General features: G+C 40.1%; 1 protein-coding gene across 1 annotated transcript; it reads left to right on the top strand.

Moving 5' to 3' along the window:
• The first annotated feature begins 1,123 nt into the window (after positions 1 to 1,123).
• Positions 1,124 to 15,281, top strand: LOC144195796 (guanine nucleotide-binding protein subunit alpha-14-like). Its single transcript, XM_077715640.1, has 7 exons — positions 1,124 to 1,253; positions 6,726 to 6,910; positions 6,972 to 7,126; positions 7,384 to 7,512; positions 7,566 to 7,695; positions 8,204 to 8,357; positions 9,901 to 15,281. The coding sequence occupies exons 1-7, from the start codon at positions 1,127 to 1,129 to the stop codon at positions 10,089 to 10,091; spliced, it is 1,071 nt and encodes a 356-aa protein (XP_077571766.1). The 5' UTR covers positions 1,124 to 1,126; the 3' UTR covers positions 10,092 to 15,281.
• Positions 15,282 to 15,484: the final 203 nt, after the last annotated feature.

Genomic DNA, 15,484 nt, shown 5'->3' with positions numbered 1-15,484 from the left:
AATTTAAATCAACACAACAATATATTTGCTTGTGCAGCCCGCTCCAAATACAGTTTGGTAGCTCTAGCTAATGACTAGATTCATTGTTGGTGAAAGCGATGACGTATCCCTCCGCCTGCAACAAGGCAATGACGTATCCCTACGCCCGCGGCAATACATTGTGGTGTTGCCAACTCGAAATCTCACCGAAAATCTTTTTAACTGTACACAATATCCATCCTCCTTTCTTCCTCCTTTTCTATCGCCATCGAAGCTAATGCTGAAAGTCGAGCCTATCCTGTCGTATTTCTGGCATTTGTTTTTATTCGATTTACTGGTGAAAATGTTCGCTCCTGGTTGCGACAGGCTTGCTTGCTTTGGAGGTAACCGACCTTTCTTAATGATGTCCAGCTTTTTTTGTCTTGAAAAGTTTGTCTGGAAAACGGCTTTGCCAGCAAATCTGTAACCAAATCCATTTGTTTTCCTTCGTCGGCCATTGTAGGCTAAGCTTGGGATCTCAAGGAATCCCATGACTTAGAGCAAGAGAAGGACACCAGACTTCCATTCTGAAAAAGTATGACTTTTTATCATAGGATTACAATTTTAACCTCATATTATGACAATATCCTCCATCCGTTGTCTTTGCTCCTCTAAATTAATGACTTAGTATACCATCACAATAAAATTAACCTTACGGGTAGTCTGGCGGATGAGCACGTCGGCCTCACAATGGTGGACCGGGATTCAAATCCAGGTTGGTCTGCCTGTGTGGAGTTTGCAATTCCCCGGGCACTTTGGTTTCCTCCCAAAGACATGCAAGGTAGGCTTAATGGACACTCTAAATTTCCCCTAGATGAGTGTGAACATGAATAGTTGTCCATCACTTCGTGCCCTGCGATTGGCTGGCCATCGATTCAGGGTGTCCCTCGCCTCCGGGACCGCAGTCAGCTGGGATACGCTCCAGCATCCCCTGTGACCCTAGAGAATATAAAGCAGTTCAGATAATGAGTGAGAGACATTAACCTTCCACTACAGGTCTGCAGTGGCCACACCTTACCACACCTCCTTATGTTTATATACATTTTTCACGTGAACGAGAGGGTGGAGTAGAGAGCCGTCAACATTTACTCGCTTTGAAGACCCGAACATGGCAGGATGCTGCTTCTGCATGTCGGCCGAGGCCACAGAGCGCAAACACATCAGCGACCGAATCGAGACGCAGATCAAGAAAGACAGGAAAAACTGTCGGCGGGAGCTCAAGCTGCTCCTCTTAGGTGAGATTTCAACATGAAAGAACGAACGGAATTTGGTATATAAAGTAGTATAGTAATAGTAGTTTAGTTGGAATTGATTTTATTGACATATTGTAATTATTTCATTTCTGGATAAGTGGCGAAATCATCTTAACCCAGTTTCAAATCGATGCCTTCAGTCCTAAGTCTAAATCAATCCAACCCTCAAAATGTTATGGCTATAAAACCTTCACAGCTGCGACACATAAAAAAGCATAAATGATAACCTCATACAATTGAAATATTATTTAAGAATATAGCCATATTTAATTCACCAAAAATCCTTTTTATCTGTACACAAAATCCATCTTTTCTTTCCTCCTTCTTTTTTATTGCCATCGAGGCTAATGCTGAAAGTTGAGCCTGTCCTTTCGTATTTCTGCCATAAGTTTTTATTCATTTTAGTGCTGAAAATGTTCGTATATATATATATATATATATATATATATATATATATATATATATATATATATATATATATATATATATATATATATATATATATATATATATATATATATATATATATATATATATATATATATATATATATATATATATATATATATATATATATATATATATATATATATATATATATATATATATATATATATATATATATATATATATATATATATATATATATATATATATACATATATAAGCATATATATATAAGCATTTTATTTTTATTTTTTAAAATGTATATTTATGTAGCTTTCATTGGCCAGTGAATGAGTTTACATCCATTATTAGCATGGAAACGTGGTTATCCTATTCTCACCCAGTTTTCAAATGTAAGAAGTTGCAATGGCACGTCTCCGGTGTGCTGTCGTGCCACATAGCTGCGGCTGTGGCTTCCCTTTCATGCAAATTTATGCAAATCAAGCTAACCCCTAAAAGGCAGGTTCCCTTTTTTTAAACAAAATTAAAATAACCACTAGTTACAGTGCACAATTAGGTATCAAACTACAAACTGTGATTCCTGGGAAGGTTGCATTGGAATGATTTGTTCTTCTTCATACCTGGTCACTTCCTAACAATGTTATGGCATTTTAGTACTTTCTTGCTGCTATTGACCGCACGAGGTGTCCAATCTATTTTGAATTGGATGTCTAGTATAATTACAGACGTTAAAAGCTAAGAATACAGAGCCATTCCTCTCAATTTCCACACATTTGAGGGCATTAGCGGACACGTCTTGTTCACTTCTGGTTGATTTGGTGGCCTGTCCGGGTACTTATCATTGACTTCATATCACTTCCTGTTAATTTGGCCCTCAAATTATTATTAATTTTGGGCCATTTCCAGGGTCACATCCTGTACTAATTTGATTGTTTCCTGTTAATTTAGGGGCATTTCTGGGAACTTGTTCATTGATTCCAGGTTACTTCCTTTTAATTAGTCCCTCAAATTAGTATTATTCATTTTGGGTCATTTCTGAGGTCATATCCTGCTGCTATTGGGACACTTACAAGTAGAGCCGGGCGATATGACAAAAGTTGTTATCACGCAAAAATAAATGTACCAGTCGCTATCGATAATTGTCCTGCTAATTATTACATCTTTTTTCTTTAATATTTGAAACTTCAAACTAAAGTAAATTTATTACTCTCTTCCAATTCAATCATGAAAGTTTTTTGTTTGATTTATTTAATAAAGGAGCACATATTAATGAACAAATTCATGTTAATGAACATATATATGTAAATATGTAAGAGGTTGGAGGTGAACAATGACACGTACATACACACACATCCTTACTTTATAAGAAAAGAAAACAAAATGTGATCATTTTAAAAAGTATTTTCGTTGTTCTGTTGTGCAATAAAGATAAGACAACTCCCTCCTTACACTATGAAAAGTAAAGAATAAAACCTACAGAAATTTTGATAGGCGTCTTTATTTTTATAAATTTGCATTCAAATCAAACGTTTCTATGCAATAGGAAATAAAGAAAATTATCAACTGAAGAAATCATCTTTGTCAACCAAACTATTTTCATCCTCAGAAAAAGAAACATGACCATTGACAAATAAATATAGAAATTAATTAATTAATTTAAGAAAAAGTTGGGATGAATTTCATTTTTTCCTAGGCGTTGGTCTGGAACTATCGTTCATATTGCAACCATGCCTCCGCTCTCTATGGGGGGTGGGTGGTGTAACTGCAGCTTAAAATTTTCAAATTTTTAACGCAAGTTTTTAATATTATCATTGACAAAGATTATTTTGCGATAATTATCGTTATTATACTATCGGCTCTACTTACAAGTCACTGTCTTTTGATTTCTCGGCAGTTTCTAATGATGGGGGGGGGGGTTATGGGTCAGTTGCTGTTAATTTTTTGGGTAATTCAAGGAAGGCTTTCTTTCTCATTGATAGAGATATTGAGAGAAATATAATTTGATTTGAAAATCAACAGAGTTAATTGAAGCTTTTCTTGTACTGATGAAAATGAATGGGGTTATTGAAATTGTCATTAATTTATTTTAACACTGCTTATCGTCGTCAGGGTCGTGCTGGAGCGAAATACTACTACTCATCCTCATTAACAGGTCACCAATCAGTTGGCACATGCAGAAACAAGCATTCTCGCGACGTCACAATCACACAGCCATTGAGTGGTAATTGAGTCCACAATGTCTCTATTCAAATCAAGCAAATTAACCAGAACACATCGGTGACACATTGAAATTGTATAGGGAAGGTTTTGCCAAAATCTGGCTGCTAATCTTTGTTAAGATTAATTTTTTTCATGCTTAATGCGTGAATTATGTGAATTTCACAATAACTGTAGATCAGTAGCAATGTGAAAACTAGCCATTGCCATTTTCGGTCAAAAAGAAAAAAAATGTCGCAATACCACAGAACATAAAGGGTGTTTATTTTAGACGAACAGAAAATGCCATAGAAAAATAGAAAATTGTACAACAGAATTGTGTGTTGCAGAACAACAATTGTAGAAAATAAAAAAACAAAAAAACAAATGCCAAAAAATAAATCATGTTGAAATGTCCATTTTATAAAATACAGGTAAAAAAAACATTTACATAACCAAAGTCAAATAAGTTAAGTGTGCAGGGGAAGTAAGTGCAAGTAGTGTCACGAAATAGAAAAGTCTGAGAGGGAACAGTTTGCATTGCATGTTGTTTTGTCAGTCAAATACAAGACCGGCAAAAAAAACCAAGCATTTTTTTGTTCATGTTTACCCATGCAAGTTGGGGTGTGTGCAAGTGCTTACCATGCTACTTCCTTCTCTGTCTTTTCCCCCCCTCTTTCTTTGTGTGTTGTAAATTAACAAAAACTCATGCCCATGAGTAGAAGTCACAAACAAAATGTGACTAAAAATGAGGGGAAAAAGATTAATCATGAATCATGAGATAATTGTCATCATCGCTAACTCTTTAAAGCTGAAGTGGCGAACAAGTTGGACACAAAGAGCAAAAATGTTAAACTGTGAAAGTCAAAGAGCCACACGATGCAATGACCTGTCAAAAGAGACAGGCACACAACATAAAACTTTCTTCCCCTTACCTAATATTTGTTTTTAATGGGCCCTGATGAATTTGAGTGCATTTTAAGACAGAATAAATATAAGAAAAACATAAAACAATGCAAGTGGCCACAGTATATACCAAATATGATAAGAAGCAAAGAGCCGTATTCATTTTGGACGTGTTCGCCACCCCTACTTTATAGAATAGTAAGTGTGGGATACAACCTCACTCTGTGGCTGTAAAACTGACTAGCGGACAGTTTAGGGCAGGGGTGGACAAACTTTTCGGCCACATTGACTTTAAAAATTTGACAGATGGGCCGGGTCAGCACAAGATACGATACATATAAAAAAAACTGCATCCGTCAACAGTACATATAAAACATGAACTGAAAAATGGACTAAAGTATTAACATACTCATCACTTATCATTAAAATAAAAATTATAAAGTACAAAGTAAAGTAAAAAGGAGTGTATTAAGAAATATTAAAATGTAATTTAAAAAAAGATAGAGGGGCTGTAAAACACGAAAAACAAATAAGAGTGAATAGAGCTACTGCCACTGGCTTCCACGTGACGGCGCCATCTTGGGAAAAGGAAAAAAAAATAAAATTATTTGGACAACATCGGCGGGCCGGATTGAAAAGTGGGCCGTAGTTTGCCCATGTCTGGTTTAGGGTGTACAGTCATGGCCAAAGATTTTGAGAATGACACAAATATTACATTTTCACAACATCTGTTCCTTCAGCGTTTTTAGATGTTTCCTAGATATTTCTGTGGTATAATGACTTTCAATTAGAAGTATTCCACAACCATTACAAGGTTTTGTTGAGAATTACATGAAAAAGGTCAATATTTGGAGATTAACCCTTCTTTTTCAAGACCTTTGCAATTCTCCCTGGCATGCTATCGATCAAATATTGAACCAAATCCTGACTGATGCCCATTCATTCTTGCATAATCAATAGTTTGTCTGAATTTGTGGGTTTATGATTGTCCACCCAGGATTGACCACAAATTCTCAATGGGATTAAGATCTGGAGAGTTTCCTGGCCTAAGACCCTATCTTAATGTTTCGTTCCCTTAGCCGTTTTTTTTATGACCTTTGCTTTATGGCAAGGTCCTCCATCATGCTGGAAAAGGCATTCTTCTTCACCAAAATGCCCCTTGATGGTTAGGAGAGAGGTTCAATTGACACCAAACAGGCTCTAGGGAACCAAAGAAAGTCCAACATAACAATATATTTGCTTGTGCAGCTTGATCCAGACACAGTTTGGTAGCTCTGGTTAGTCCACTCTAGCACTAGCCAATCATAGTTGGTGAAAGCGATGACATATCCCTATGCCTGCAGGAAGGCCTTTGTGTCGCCAACTCGAAATTCGATTGGGTAAAGCAACAGTTTTATCGAACCTCGTTTTATGCGGCAGAGCCTGCAGAGCTGTTTGTGAAGGGCTCAAGGCAGATTTCTGAGCCTGGCAACAAATAATGGCTGAAAAGTAGTAATAAGTATTCATGGACAAAATATAATCAACATCAGTCTGTGATCCAGATATTATTGTAGGCCAGCAGAGAAGGCCTTGCAGGGCCTGATGGTCCACCACTGTGTTCCGGTAAGATGAAGTGAGCGTCCCCATTAGTTTTGTCTCATGCCAAGAGTGAAGCATACTGAGACGATTCATGTGTGAGGTATTACTAATTTGGGGGCATTTCTGGATTACATCCTATTGGTTTTAGTGCACTTATAAGTCACTTTTTGTTGATTTCACTTCATGATGGCCAGAATTTGAGGCATTGATGGAGTCACTTCTTGTTGGATTTTGGGCATATACGAGTCTCTGTTGATTTTGGACCACTTTCTGATAATAATGGTGCTTTGCTAAGTCATTTGCTTCGCATTCAAAAATATGTAAAAGTAAAAAATAATATCCACCAATTTGAAAAATGTGTGGCAGGAACTGGTGAAAGTGGCAAAAGTACATTCATCAAACAGATGAGGATCATCCACGGTGGAGGCTATAGCGAGGAAGAGAAACAAAATTACTCTAAGATGGTCTACCAGAACATCTACACGTCCATGCAGGTCATGATCCGAGCCATGGAGACGCTGCACATCCCCCTCCTGGACATGAGCCTACAGGTACAACCTCTTGCTTCCAAAGATGATGGGCATTTGCACACGTTTCTCCTCTGTACATTAGGCTAGTGCCGACATGCTGCTGGGTGTGGAGGTGTTCAAAGTGGAGTTCCTGGATAAGGAGCATGTGGTGGCTATCCAGAAACTGTGGAACGATGCTGGCTTGCAGGAATGTTTCAACCGCCGGCGGGAGTACCAGCTGTCAGACTCCACGACATAGTGAGAAAATTTTGCTGCGGGAAATGGCTAAACTATTCTGACCAAAAATCATCATTAGAATGATTAACATCAAATTATTTGACAAAAGAAAATCACAGTTTATCCATATTATCTGGCATTGAGTTAACTCAAAGGGTGCCACTGATGGCGCTAGACGTACAACAGAGTTGAACATTTTAACTGGGAGTATTACTTCAAATCTTCAGCAAAATAGTTTTTTTTCAGCTTTTCCATTTACTCCTCTCACATTCCTTTAGCTACCTCACGGAATTGGATCGCATATCACAGCCCTACTATGTACCTGACCTTCAGGATATCCTGAGGGTCCGGGTTCCCACCACAGGCATCATCGAGTACCCCTTTGATATGGAGAGCGTCATTTTCAGGTACCACCTCGCACGAATGCGTCAGAATGGACAAAAAGACGTTGTGGTGGCAGGATGGTGGACGTGGGTGGACAACGCTCCGAACGCAGGAAGTGGATCCATTGCTTCGAAGACGTCACATCCATCATGTTCCTGGTGGCGCTTAGCGAGTATGACCAGGTTCTGGTGGAGTGCAGCAATGAGGTGAAAGCACAGATGAACTCCACCCTTGAATGTTGCAAAATTGTTGACCCAATCTAAAAAAAAAACAAAATGGCCTCTAATACTCTAAAAGGTGAATACAAGCAAAACTTGCCAAAATGGCATGACACTGCAACCCCTCGAAAATAAAAAATAAAAACCTCTAAAACATGGAGCAGAAAACTTTAGATAATTAATGATTGATGACAAACCCCGGACCAAAACCTTGCCAAAATAGCATGACAAGCACAAAAGTGAAACGTTTAAAAACCAATACCCCAAAATGAAGAAAAAATTGACCAAATATCACCAAGAATATGGCTCTTTTCTTACTGAAAAACGACAAAACACGTCCCAAAGATGGAAAAAAAACTGGACAAAATCTCACCAAAAATAAGAACCTAAGTTTAATCAAGAACTCAAATATGCACCAGAATTGAGGATCAAAAGAAGCAATTTCTAAAACAATCTGTAGCTTACTGGGCAATTACAACCTGGTGTATTTTGCCAGAACCGCATGCAGGAGAGCAGGGCCCTGTTCAAGACCATCATCTCTTATTCCTGGTTCCAGAGTTCATCCATTATTTTGTTTCTCAACAAGACCGATATCCTCCAGGAGAAGATCCAGCATTCCCACCTGGCTGACTATTTTCCGGAGTTCTCTGGTTAGTTTGTTTGGTAATAAGTGTTGTAGATATAGAGTGATTCACACTAGTTCTGTTAAAAGCAAATGCTTGTTAAACTCTTTGAGTGTTTAGTCTTAAAAAGAGAAAATGAAATATATAGTAATCCCTAGAATATCGGATTAATAAAGCGAACTAGGATCACCCCTATTATCACCCCCATACGCAGTGGCGGTCCGTGCATTTTCTCATAGTGCCTTCAATGAATCAATCTGTTAAGATAGTGCCGCGTTGTCGTGGCTTGATCGAATAAAGTTAGACCCATTTGCGGAGAAGCAGGATAGAATGAGATGGGTTGTTCTCATGACGGTAGCTTTTAATGACTCAAACAAGGTTTACAAAACAACAAGGGTGCAATTATCCCAAAATGAAACAGAACCGGAGTATGGGGGATAATACCTTGTAGCGATTTATGCTGTGATACGGTGTGTCACGCAGGAAGTCACGTATAGAAATGCGCAGGAGCATTGCAGGAGGTATACGGGAGCACGCGTGATGGATGCAGGAACGATCCGACAATGGTACTAGGACTCATTGACGTTTACCCACACATACATACTTACATAGAGTTGTGGTCAAAAATGTACATACACTTGTGAAGAACATAATGTTATGGCTCTCTTGATTTTCCAGTTATTTCTACAACTCTGATTTTTCTCTGATAGAGTGATTGGAACAGATACTTCTTTGTCACAAAAAAAAACATTCATGAAGTTTGGTTCTTTTATGACTTCATTATGGGTTAACAGAAAAAGTGATCAAATCTGCTGGGTCAAAAATATACATAGAGCAACACGAATTAGCAATTTTGATGAGTTGTGTCAGTGAAATGAGCTTCAGAGCATGGCCTTTTGACTTCTTGTGAGTCATTACGAGTGACTACAGCTGGTGACTTCTCTGAGGCCATTTAAATAGGGCTCATTTGATGCAAACGCTACAATGGGAAAGTCAAAGGAGCTCAGCATGGATCTGAAAAATCGATTTCTTGACTTGAACAAGTCAGGAAAGTAACTTGGAGCTATTTCAAAGCAGCTGCAGGTCCCAATAGCAACAGTGTAAACAATTGTTTGTATAAGTATAAGGTGCATGGCACTGTTTTATCACTGCCACGGTCAGGAAGAAAACACAAGCTATCAGCTGCTGCTGAGAGAAAATTGGTCAGGAGAGTGAAGATTTAACCGAGAATCACCAAAAAGCAAATCTGCCAAGAATTAGAAGCAGCTGTAACACAGGTGTGAGTGTCCACAGTCAAGTGTGTTTTGCATTTCCATGGACTGAAAGGCTGCCGTCCAAGAATTAATAATCAATAATGAGTCTAATGCATGGAAATGCAAACTGGTCCTCAGGGGCTGCAGGTTTCCATTCCAATCGAATAAGAGGATATAATTTTACCAATCTAGTATCTTAAAAGTATATAAACAGTCGATTTCTGCCTGTTCCTGAAGAAACTCATTGGTTAAACTGTTCGTGATGGATCAATTGAAACAAAAACCTTTGTTTGCCTCGGCTAATGTTTGTGAATTAGGTCCTCGACAGGATGCAAAAGCTGCTCAGGAGTTCATCTTGAAGATGTACCAGGAGCAAAACCAGTACAGAGACGAAAAGCTCTACCCACACTTCACCTGCGCCACCGACACAGAGAACATCCGCTTTGTGTTCACCGCTGTCAAGGACACCATCCTGAGACAGAACCTGCAGGTTTTCAACTTGCTCTAAACAACATACCTCCATTATTTTACCCCTTTTATGATTGCATACTTTTAGTTAGTTAGTCCCTTAAGTCCCTTAGTTTAGGCTACCCGATGATGCAGTGGTTCTTTTGACTGACTTCAATGAAGGCGGTATGGGTAAGATTTCTTGGTGGGGGATTGAATGTGACAATGAGTGGTTTTCTGTGTCATTGTGTCATGCAATTGGCTGGCAAAAAATGGCGAGTCCTCTGCCTGCTGGCTGTGTTTAGCTGGGATAGGCTTTTTGTAACCGCAAGAGTTGTGCTTTATGTCACACTCACACAAACGGTAACTTTGATTGCAATGCAGAAAAACAAATGATATCCATGGAACACAAAGAAATATTGAAACTCCTGAAAATCAACTATACAAAAGTGCTTGATGTAAACCCCCCAAAAAAATAATCTTCCACATAAGGCTAATTGAGTAATATGAATATGCCAAATTTCAAGATTTTGACGTGTTGCTACTCTAAATCCTCCCGACACAGCTGGTCTTCCTCCAAGTCGCCATAGCATATATAGCAAAGAAAACTATTCATTTCATATATGTCTTGAGAACACTTAAAAAGTGCCCCTTTTAACAGATTTTTGTCGTCATCATGCCCAAAGGTTCGAGAAAAAATATGAAGACCTTTACCAGTCCGCAGTGAGAAAAAGGGTGAGGACTCCGCTGCTTTGTAGGACAATCTTTAAAGGAGCAATATTTAATACTGGGGCCTGCCCCAACCCAGAGAAGTGAGATAGAGTGGTTAGTGCGTCAGCCTCAGAGTTCCGAGTTTGAAGGTTCAATCCCAGCTTCAGACCTTTCCTTGTGTAGTTTTTACATTCTCCCGAGTCTTGGGTGGGTTTTCCACTGGCACACTGGTCTCCTCCCACATCCCAAAGACATGCATGGTAGACTGGTTGGGCAGTCTAAATTGACCCTAGGAATGAGTGTGAGGATGAAAGGTTGTCCGTCTCCTTGTGAACTGCAATTGGTTTTCCACCAGTTCAGAGTTGGGTTGTCTCCAGCACCCCCTACAACTTTTTTGAGGATAAGCTGTTCAGGAAATGAATGAAAAAAAAGCAATACTGGTGGCAAAAGTTGGAAGTTCAACCAGGATCAAAATACTAACACGTACCCTTTGGGTTGCAAAGATAAGACTTTGCCATGGAGTATCATGCTCCATTATCATACTATAATGTTGCATTCAAGTAGGAAAAGACAAACAAGACATTCAAGTTAGCAATGATCATGGGAAGATACAGAAGGTGTTGTGTACTGTTAAGAGTTTTATGAGATTTTAACGATGTGTGTTTGTTTCTTGTCGTGTTTTTCCCCTCTGTGTGCCTATCCCGTTAATATCTCTTCTTGCTCGCCCCTACTAGCTGCCTCTCATGCCACTCACTTGTTTCTCATCGTCTCATCAAGCACACCTGTCTATTCAAAGCCTCAATCGTTGTGCCTGTTGTTGAATTCTCTGTAGATTCTTTGAGTTTACACTTTTGTTACTTTGCCTTTGTTGTGTTTTTTCAGCATTTCAGGGAACAGGTTTACGTTAAAGATTTTTTGTGCTTCTCTGCACGAGCTCATCCATTCCCTTGGCTTGTTTCTTCGTCCTTTTATTTGTGTCACGTTGCGTTATAGCATGTGCAGAGTAGAAAAAAAGGAACCAAACTTATGCAGAAAACACGGGGGCACGAGGAGCACAGCCATGAACGGGAACAGGACAGAACGGGCCAGGGTAGAAACGGGCATGAACACCAGACGATCCGATAAGTATACTGACGAATATGCAGGGTTTAAATAGACATACAAGGCTGACAAGACAATTAGAAACACATGGGTGACATGAGAGACAGCGAGCAGGAGACACCTGGTGCAGAGAAACGATAGGTGAACTAAATGGGTAATCACAAGGACAGATCACACTGGGGAAATAACAAGAACAAGTGCAAACTAAACCCCCAAAAGCCAACCCCTAACAATTCGTTCATGCTATTGTTAATTCTTAGGGTGAAAGCAACTTTAGTTTACGTAGCCTACGGAGATACTCCAGACGGCGCCAATGCATGCAGCCTCAAACTCCCTACTTTTGTACTGTAGCTGTCCCTGAGAGGGTGTGCCAATTTAGGTGTTTCATTGATATTGTTGTATTGTGTTCATACAATGTTTTGAGTTATATGTGTATTTTGTTCCTTTTCGTTCTATACATGTTTATTTCCGAATGTAAAACGTGTAGGGCAATTTTGATCTTAGAAATGATGCCAGGACATGAAAGAGTGGTCATGGGACCACCACAGAGGGCTGTTGGGAAGAACGCGCTTTGTTCAGACTTGTAACAATTGAAAGAGGACGCATGCAACGATTTGGTTAAGGCTTAGCAGCTCCTAATTCAAGTCTGAAAGCGCTTACGGTAAGAAAATGTGAGTTGCTGTCTATTTGCTTATGAGAGATTCATTTGTAGTAATTATTTTGTTGTAAATAACAATACAGGGATCCCTCGCTTATCGCGGTTAATGGGGACCGAATCCCACCGAATTAGCTGCATATCCGCGAAGTAGGCGGGCGCCATCAAAAACGCTTATAGAAAGGTATAACACGTGCACAAAACCACCACCAGGCTAATATGCTGTCCTTTCAGGTGTTTTATTCCACATTAGAATGCAGGTGTTATGTTGGTGCAACAAAAAAAACACTGCAAATGTAATAAATGTACACTTTTATTCATAAAACTCAGAAATTCAAAAACACCATAGCAGAAATTCCAAAACATCATAGCAGTCCGGATGGATCTCCCGCAGTTCTTTGGCGCGTAAGAAACATTGTTATGGGGAGTTGTGAACGTTGTTTTTTTTGGTCGGTGAGGATGCACCTGTAAACAGCCATGACCTCATCGATGCGATTGCTGAACTCGACTGCCCTCACCATGTTATTGTCCATTTCTTTGGCCTTTCTTTGGAAGTCTTTGGCAGTATTAAAGAGGTCCTGCAAATTATCCAAAGTAAGGCCACCTTCGTCAGCTTCGTCACCCTCGTCGTCGGCAGCAGACTCCTCTTCCTACTCACTCGCCGACTTGGTCATCTCCTGTAGGTCCTCCTCTGTCAGTGGGTCTGAGCGACAGTCGATGAGATTTGTAATCTCATCAGCCGTCATGTCTGAGAAGCCTTCGGTCTGCACCAACCGAGCCAGCCTGACAGCCTTATCAACGGCTGAGTGCTGAATTTCGTTGGCAGTCAAGCCCTCATAGTCCTCAGTGATTTTCTGTGGCCACAATTTCCTCCAGCTGGAGATAATTGTCTATTCTTTCATGCCCTTTGGGGCATTCTGAATGTTGGTTAGACACGTGGCTATGTTGTAGTCCTTCCAGTAGGACTTCATGTGAAGGTCTCGTCGGGCTCTTCAATGGAGGAGATGAGGCCCTCCATTGTCGCCTTGGTGTAGAGGGCTTTGAAGGCCCCCTAATCCATGGGCTGGACGAGGGAAGTGCTGTTGGGGGGAAGGAACTCCACCTGCACCCCTTCATGGTGCAAATTAGCTGCATGTCCTCCTGCACAGTCCATGAGTAGAACCACTTTGAAGGGCAGTCCCTTTTCGGCCAGGTAAAGTTTTACCTGCGGAACGAATGAGTTGAAGAACCAGTCATGTGTGAGGGCCTTGGTGATCCATGCTTTTTTGTTGGACATCCAGTAGACTGCCAGCAAGGCCCTGTTCTTTTTTTCTTCAACGCGCGAGGATTCAGTGACCTGTAGATCAGGCCGGGCCTCAGCATGAAGCCTGCTGCATTGCTACACAAGAGCAGAATCACTCGATCCTTGTGGGCTTTGAAACCTGTCTTCTGGAGTTCATCCTTGAAGAGAAAGGTTCGGGACAGCATCCTATTCCAGTAGAGTCCAGTTTCATCCATGTTGAAGACTTGCTCCGGGACATAGCCATTTTCTTCTATCAATCCCGGTAACACATCCTCAACATGGCGCCTCGCTGCTGCTCCGTCTGCAGAGGCTGCATCTCCATGCAGCGACACATTCCTTAGTCCGACTCGCCGCTTAAACCTCTCAAGCCAGCTCTTACTTCGGATTAAGTTTCCGTCCAGGCTGATTTGCTTCACTCTACAATCACGGATCCAAATAACCAGTGCATTTTCCATTCGCACCATGATCTTGTTCTGGGTGTTCACAAGCCTTTTGGCATCTTTCGTGAAAGATGTTGCAGCAGTTCTGCGGATGTTCTTCTCCCCCTTCATTATGTACCGCACCGTGGATTCATTCAGGCCGCAATGTCGAGCTACGCTAGCGTAGCTACTTCCTGCTCTCAACTTGTCCAATAAACTCACTTTTTCGGTAATTGTCAACATCTTTCGCTTTTTCTTCTGCTCACTAGAAGCACCAAGGGATGGAGAGCGTTTGGGAGGCATCACGAAGGGCTTCACAAAACTTTTGCGCTTAACTTGGCGAGAAGCGTACTGTACAGCACGAGATAAGCATGGACTGAGAATGGGCATCGGGAGAAGCTTGGGCTTCCGTGGTGAATGAGCCAATGGGGAGTCGAGTACATTCAGTGAGCAATCAGCTTGCGCGTTTATGCCCGTGATGCGGCCGTGATCCCCATGATGCTTTGCGCATACGTGCATTTTTTGTTTTAAAATTTATAAAATGATGAAATTACTAATTCTATTTGAATATTTTGTTTCCACACCTTGTAAGATGATGTAATTTATAATTTTAATTTAATATCTTAATTTTTTTTCCCCCCAAAAAATCCGCGAAGACCAGGAGAAAAGTGTTAGGGGTAGCTGAATGTAATGTTTTTATGCTTTTCGTGTGTCTTCTTTGCAAGTTATTTGGGTGAGATGTTCTTTTCTTTGTTCTGAGAGATCTGGTGTTCACAAAAATATAGACAAGCTTATTGAAGCTTCCCTGACCAGTTCTCTTTATTTGCTCGTGAAAAGGCGAGATTAATGTTCTTCTGACTGCATTTTAAAAGCCTTCATTGCCTTCGCCCAAAGTGGCCGTTAATTTGAATACAAGTGGGTGGGTTTCAGTTACAAGGAACATGGCTTGTTTGAAATAAAAAACTGTTGGGTCTTAACTTGGGCATCTGTTGAGATTCTGAAAATATGACACTTCCCTTCGAACATTAAAAACAAGATATTTAGATAGGTCATGAAAAAATTTACAACTGCCAGAACAGATCAGTTCAAACACCCAGAGCTACCTGCTGCTTTTCACACATTCTTGTAAGGACTCTGCCAAAACACAATGATCAGATAGAAGCAAACACTTCGATCTGCAAGCATGAAGCATCCTACATTCTGGCGGGAAAATATATTTTGAATATGACATATAGCAAATAATTCATAACATTTGTCAATAGCGAACTTTAACATAAAATAGAGCG

The sequence above is a fragment of the Stigmatopora nigra genome, chromosome 4 (genome assembly GCF_051989575.1).
Source record: "Stigmatopora nigra isolate UIUO_SnigA chromosome 4, RoL_Snig_1.1, whole genome shotgun sequence".
Classification (NCBI taxonomy): Eukaryota; Metazoa; Chordata; class Actinopteri; order Syngnathiformes; family Syngnathidae; genus Stigmatopora; species Stigmatopora nigra.
This window is presented reverse-complemented; position numbering and strand designations above follow the sequence as displayed.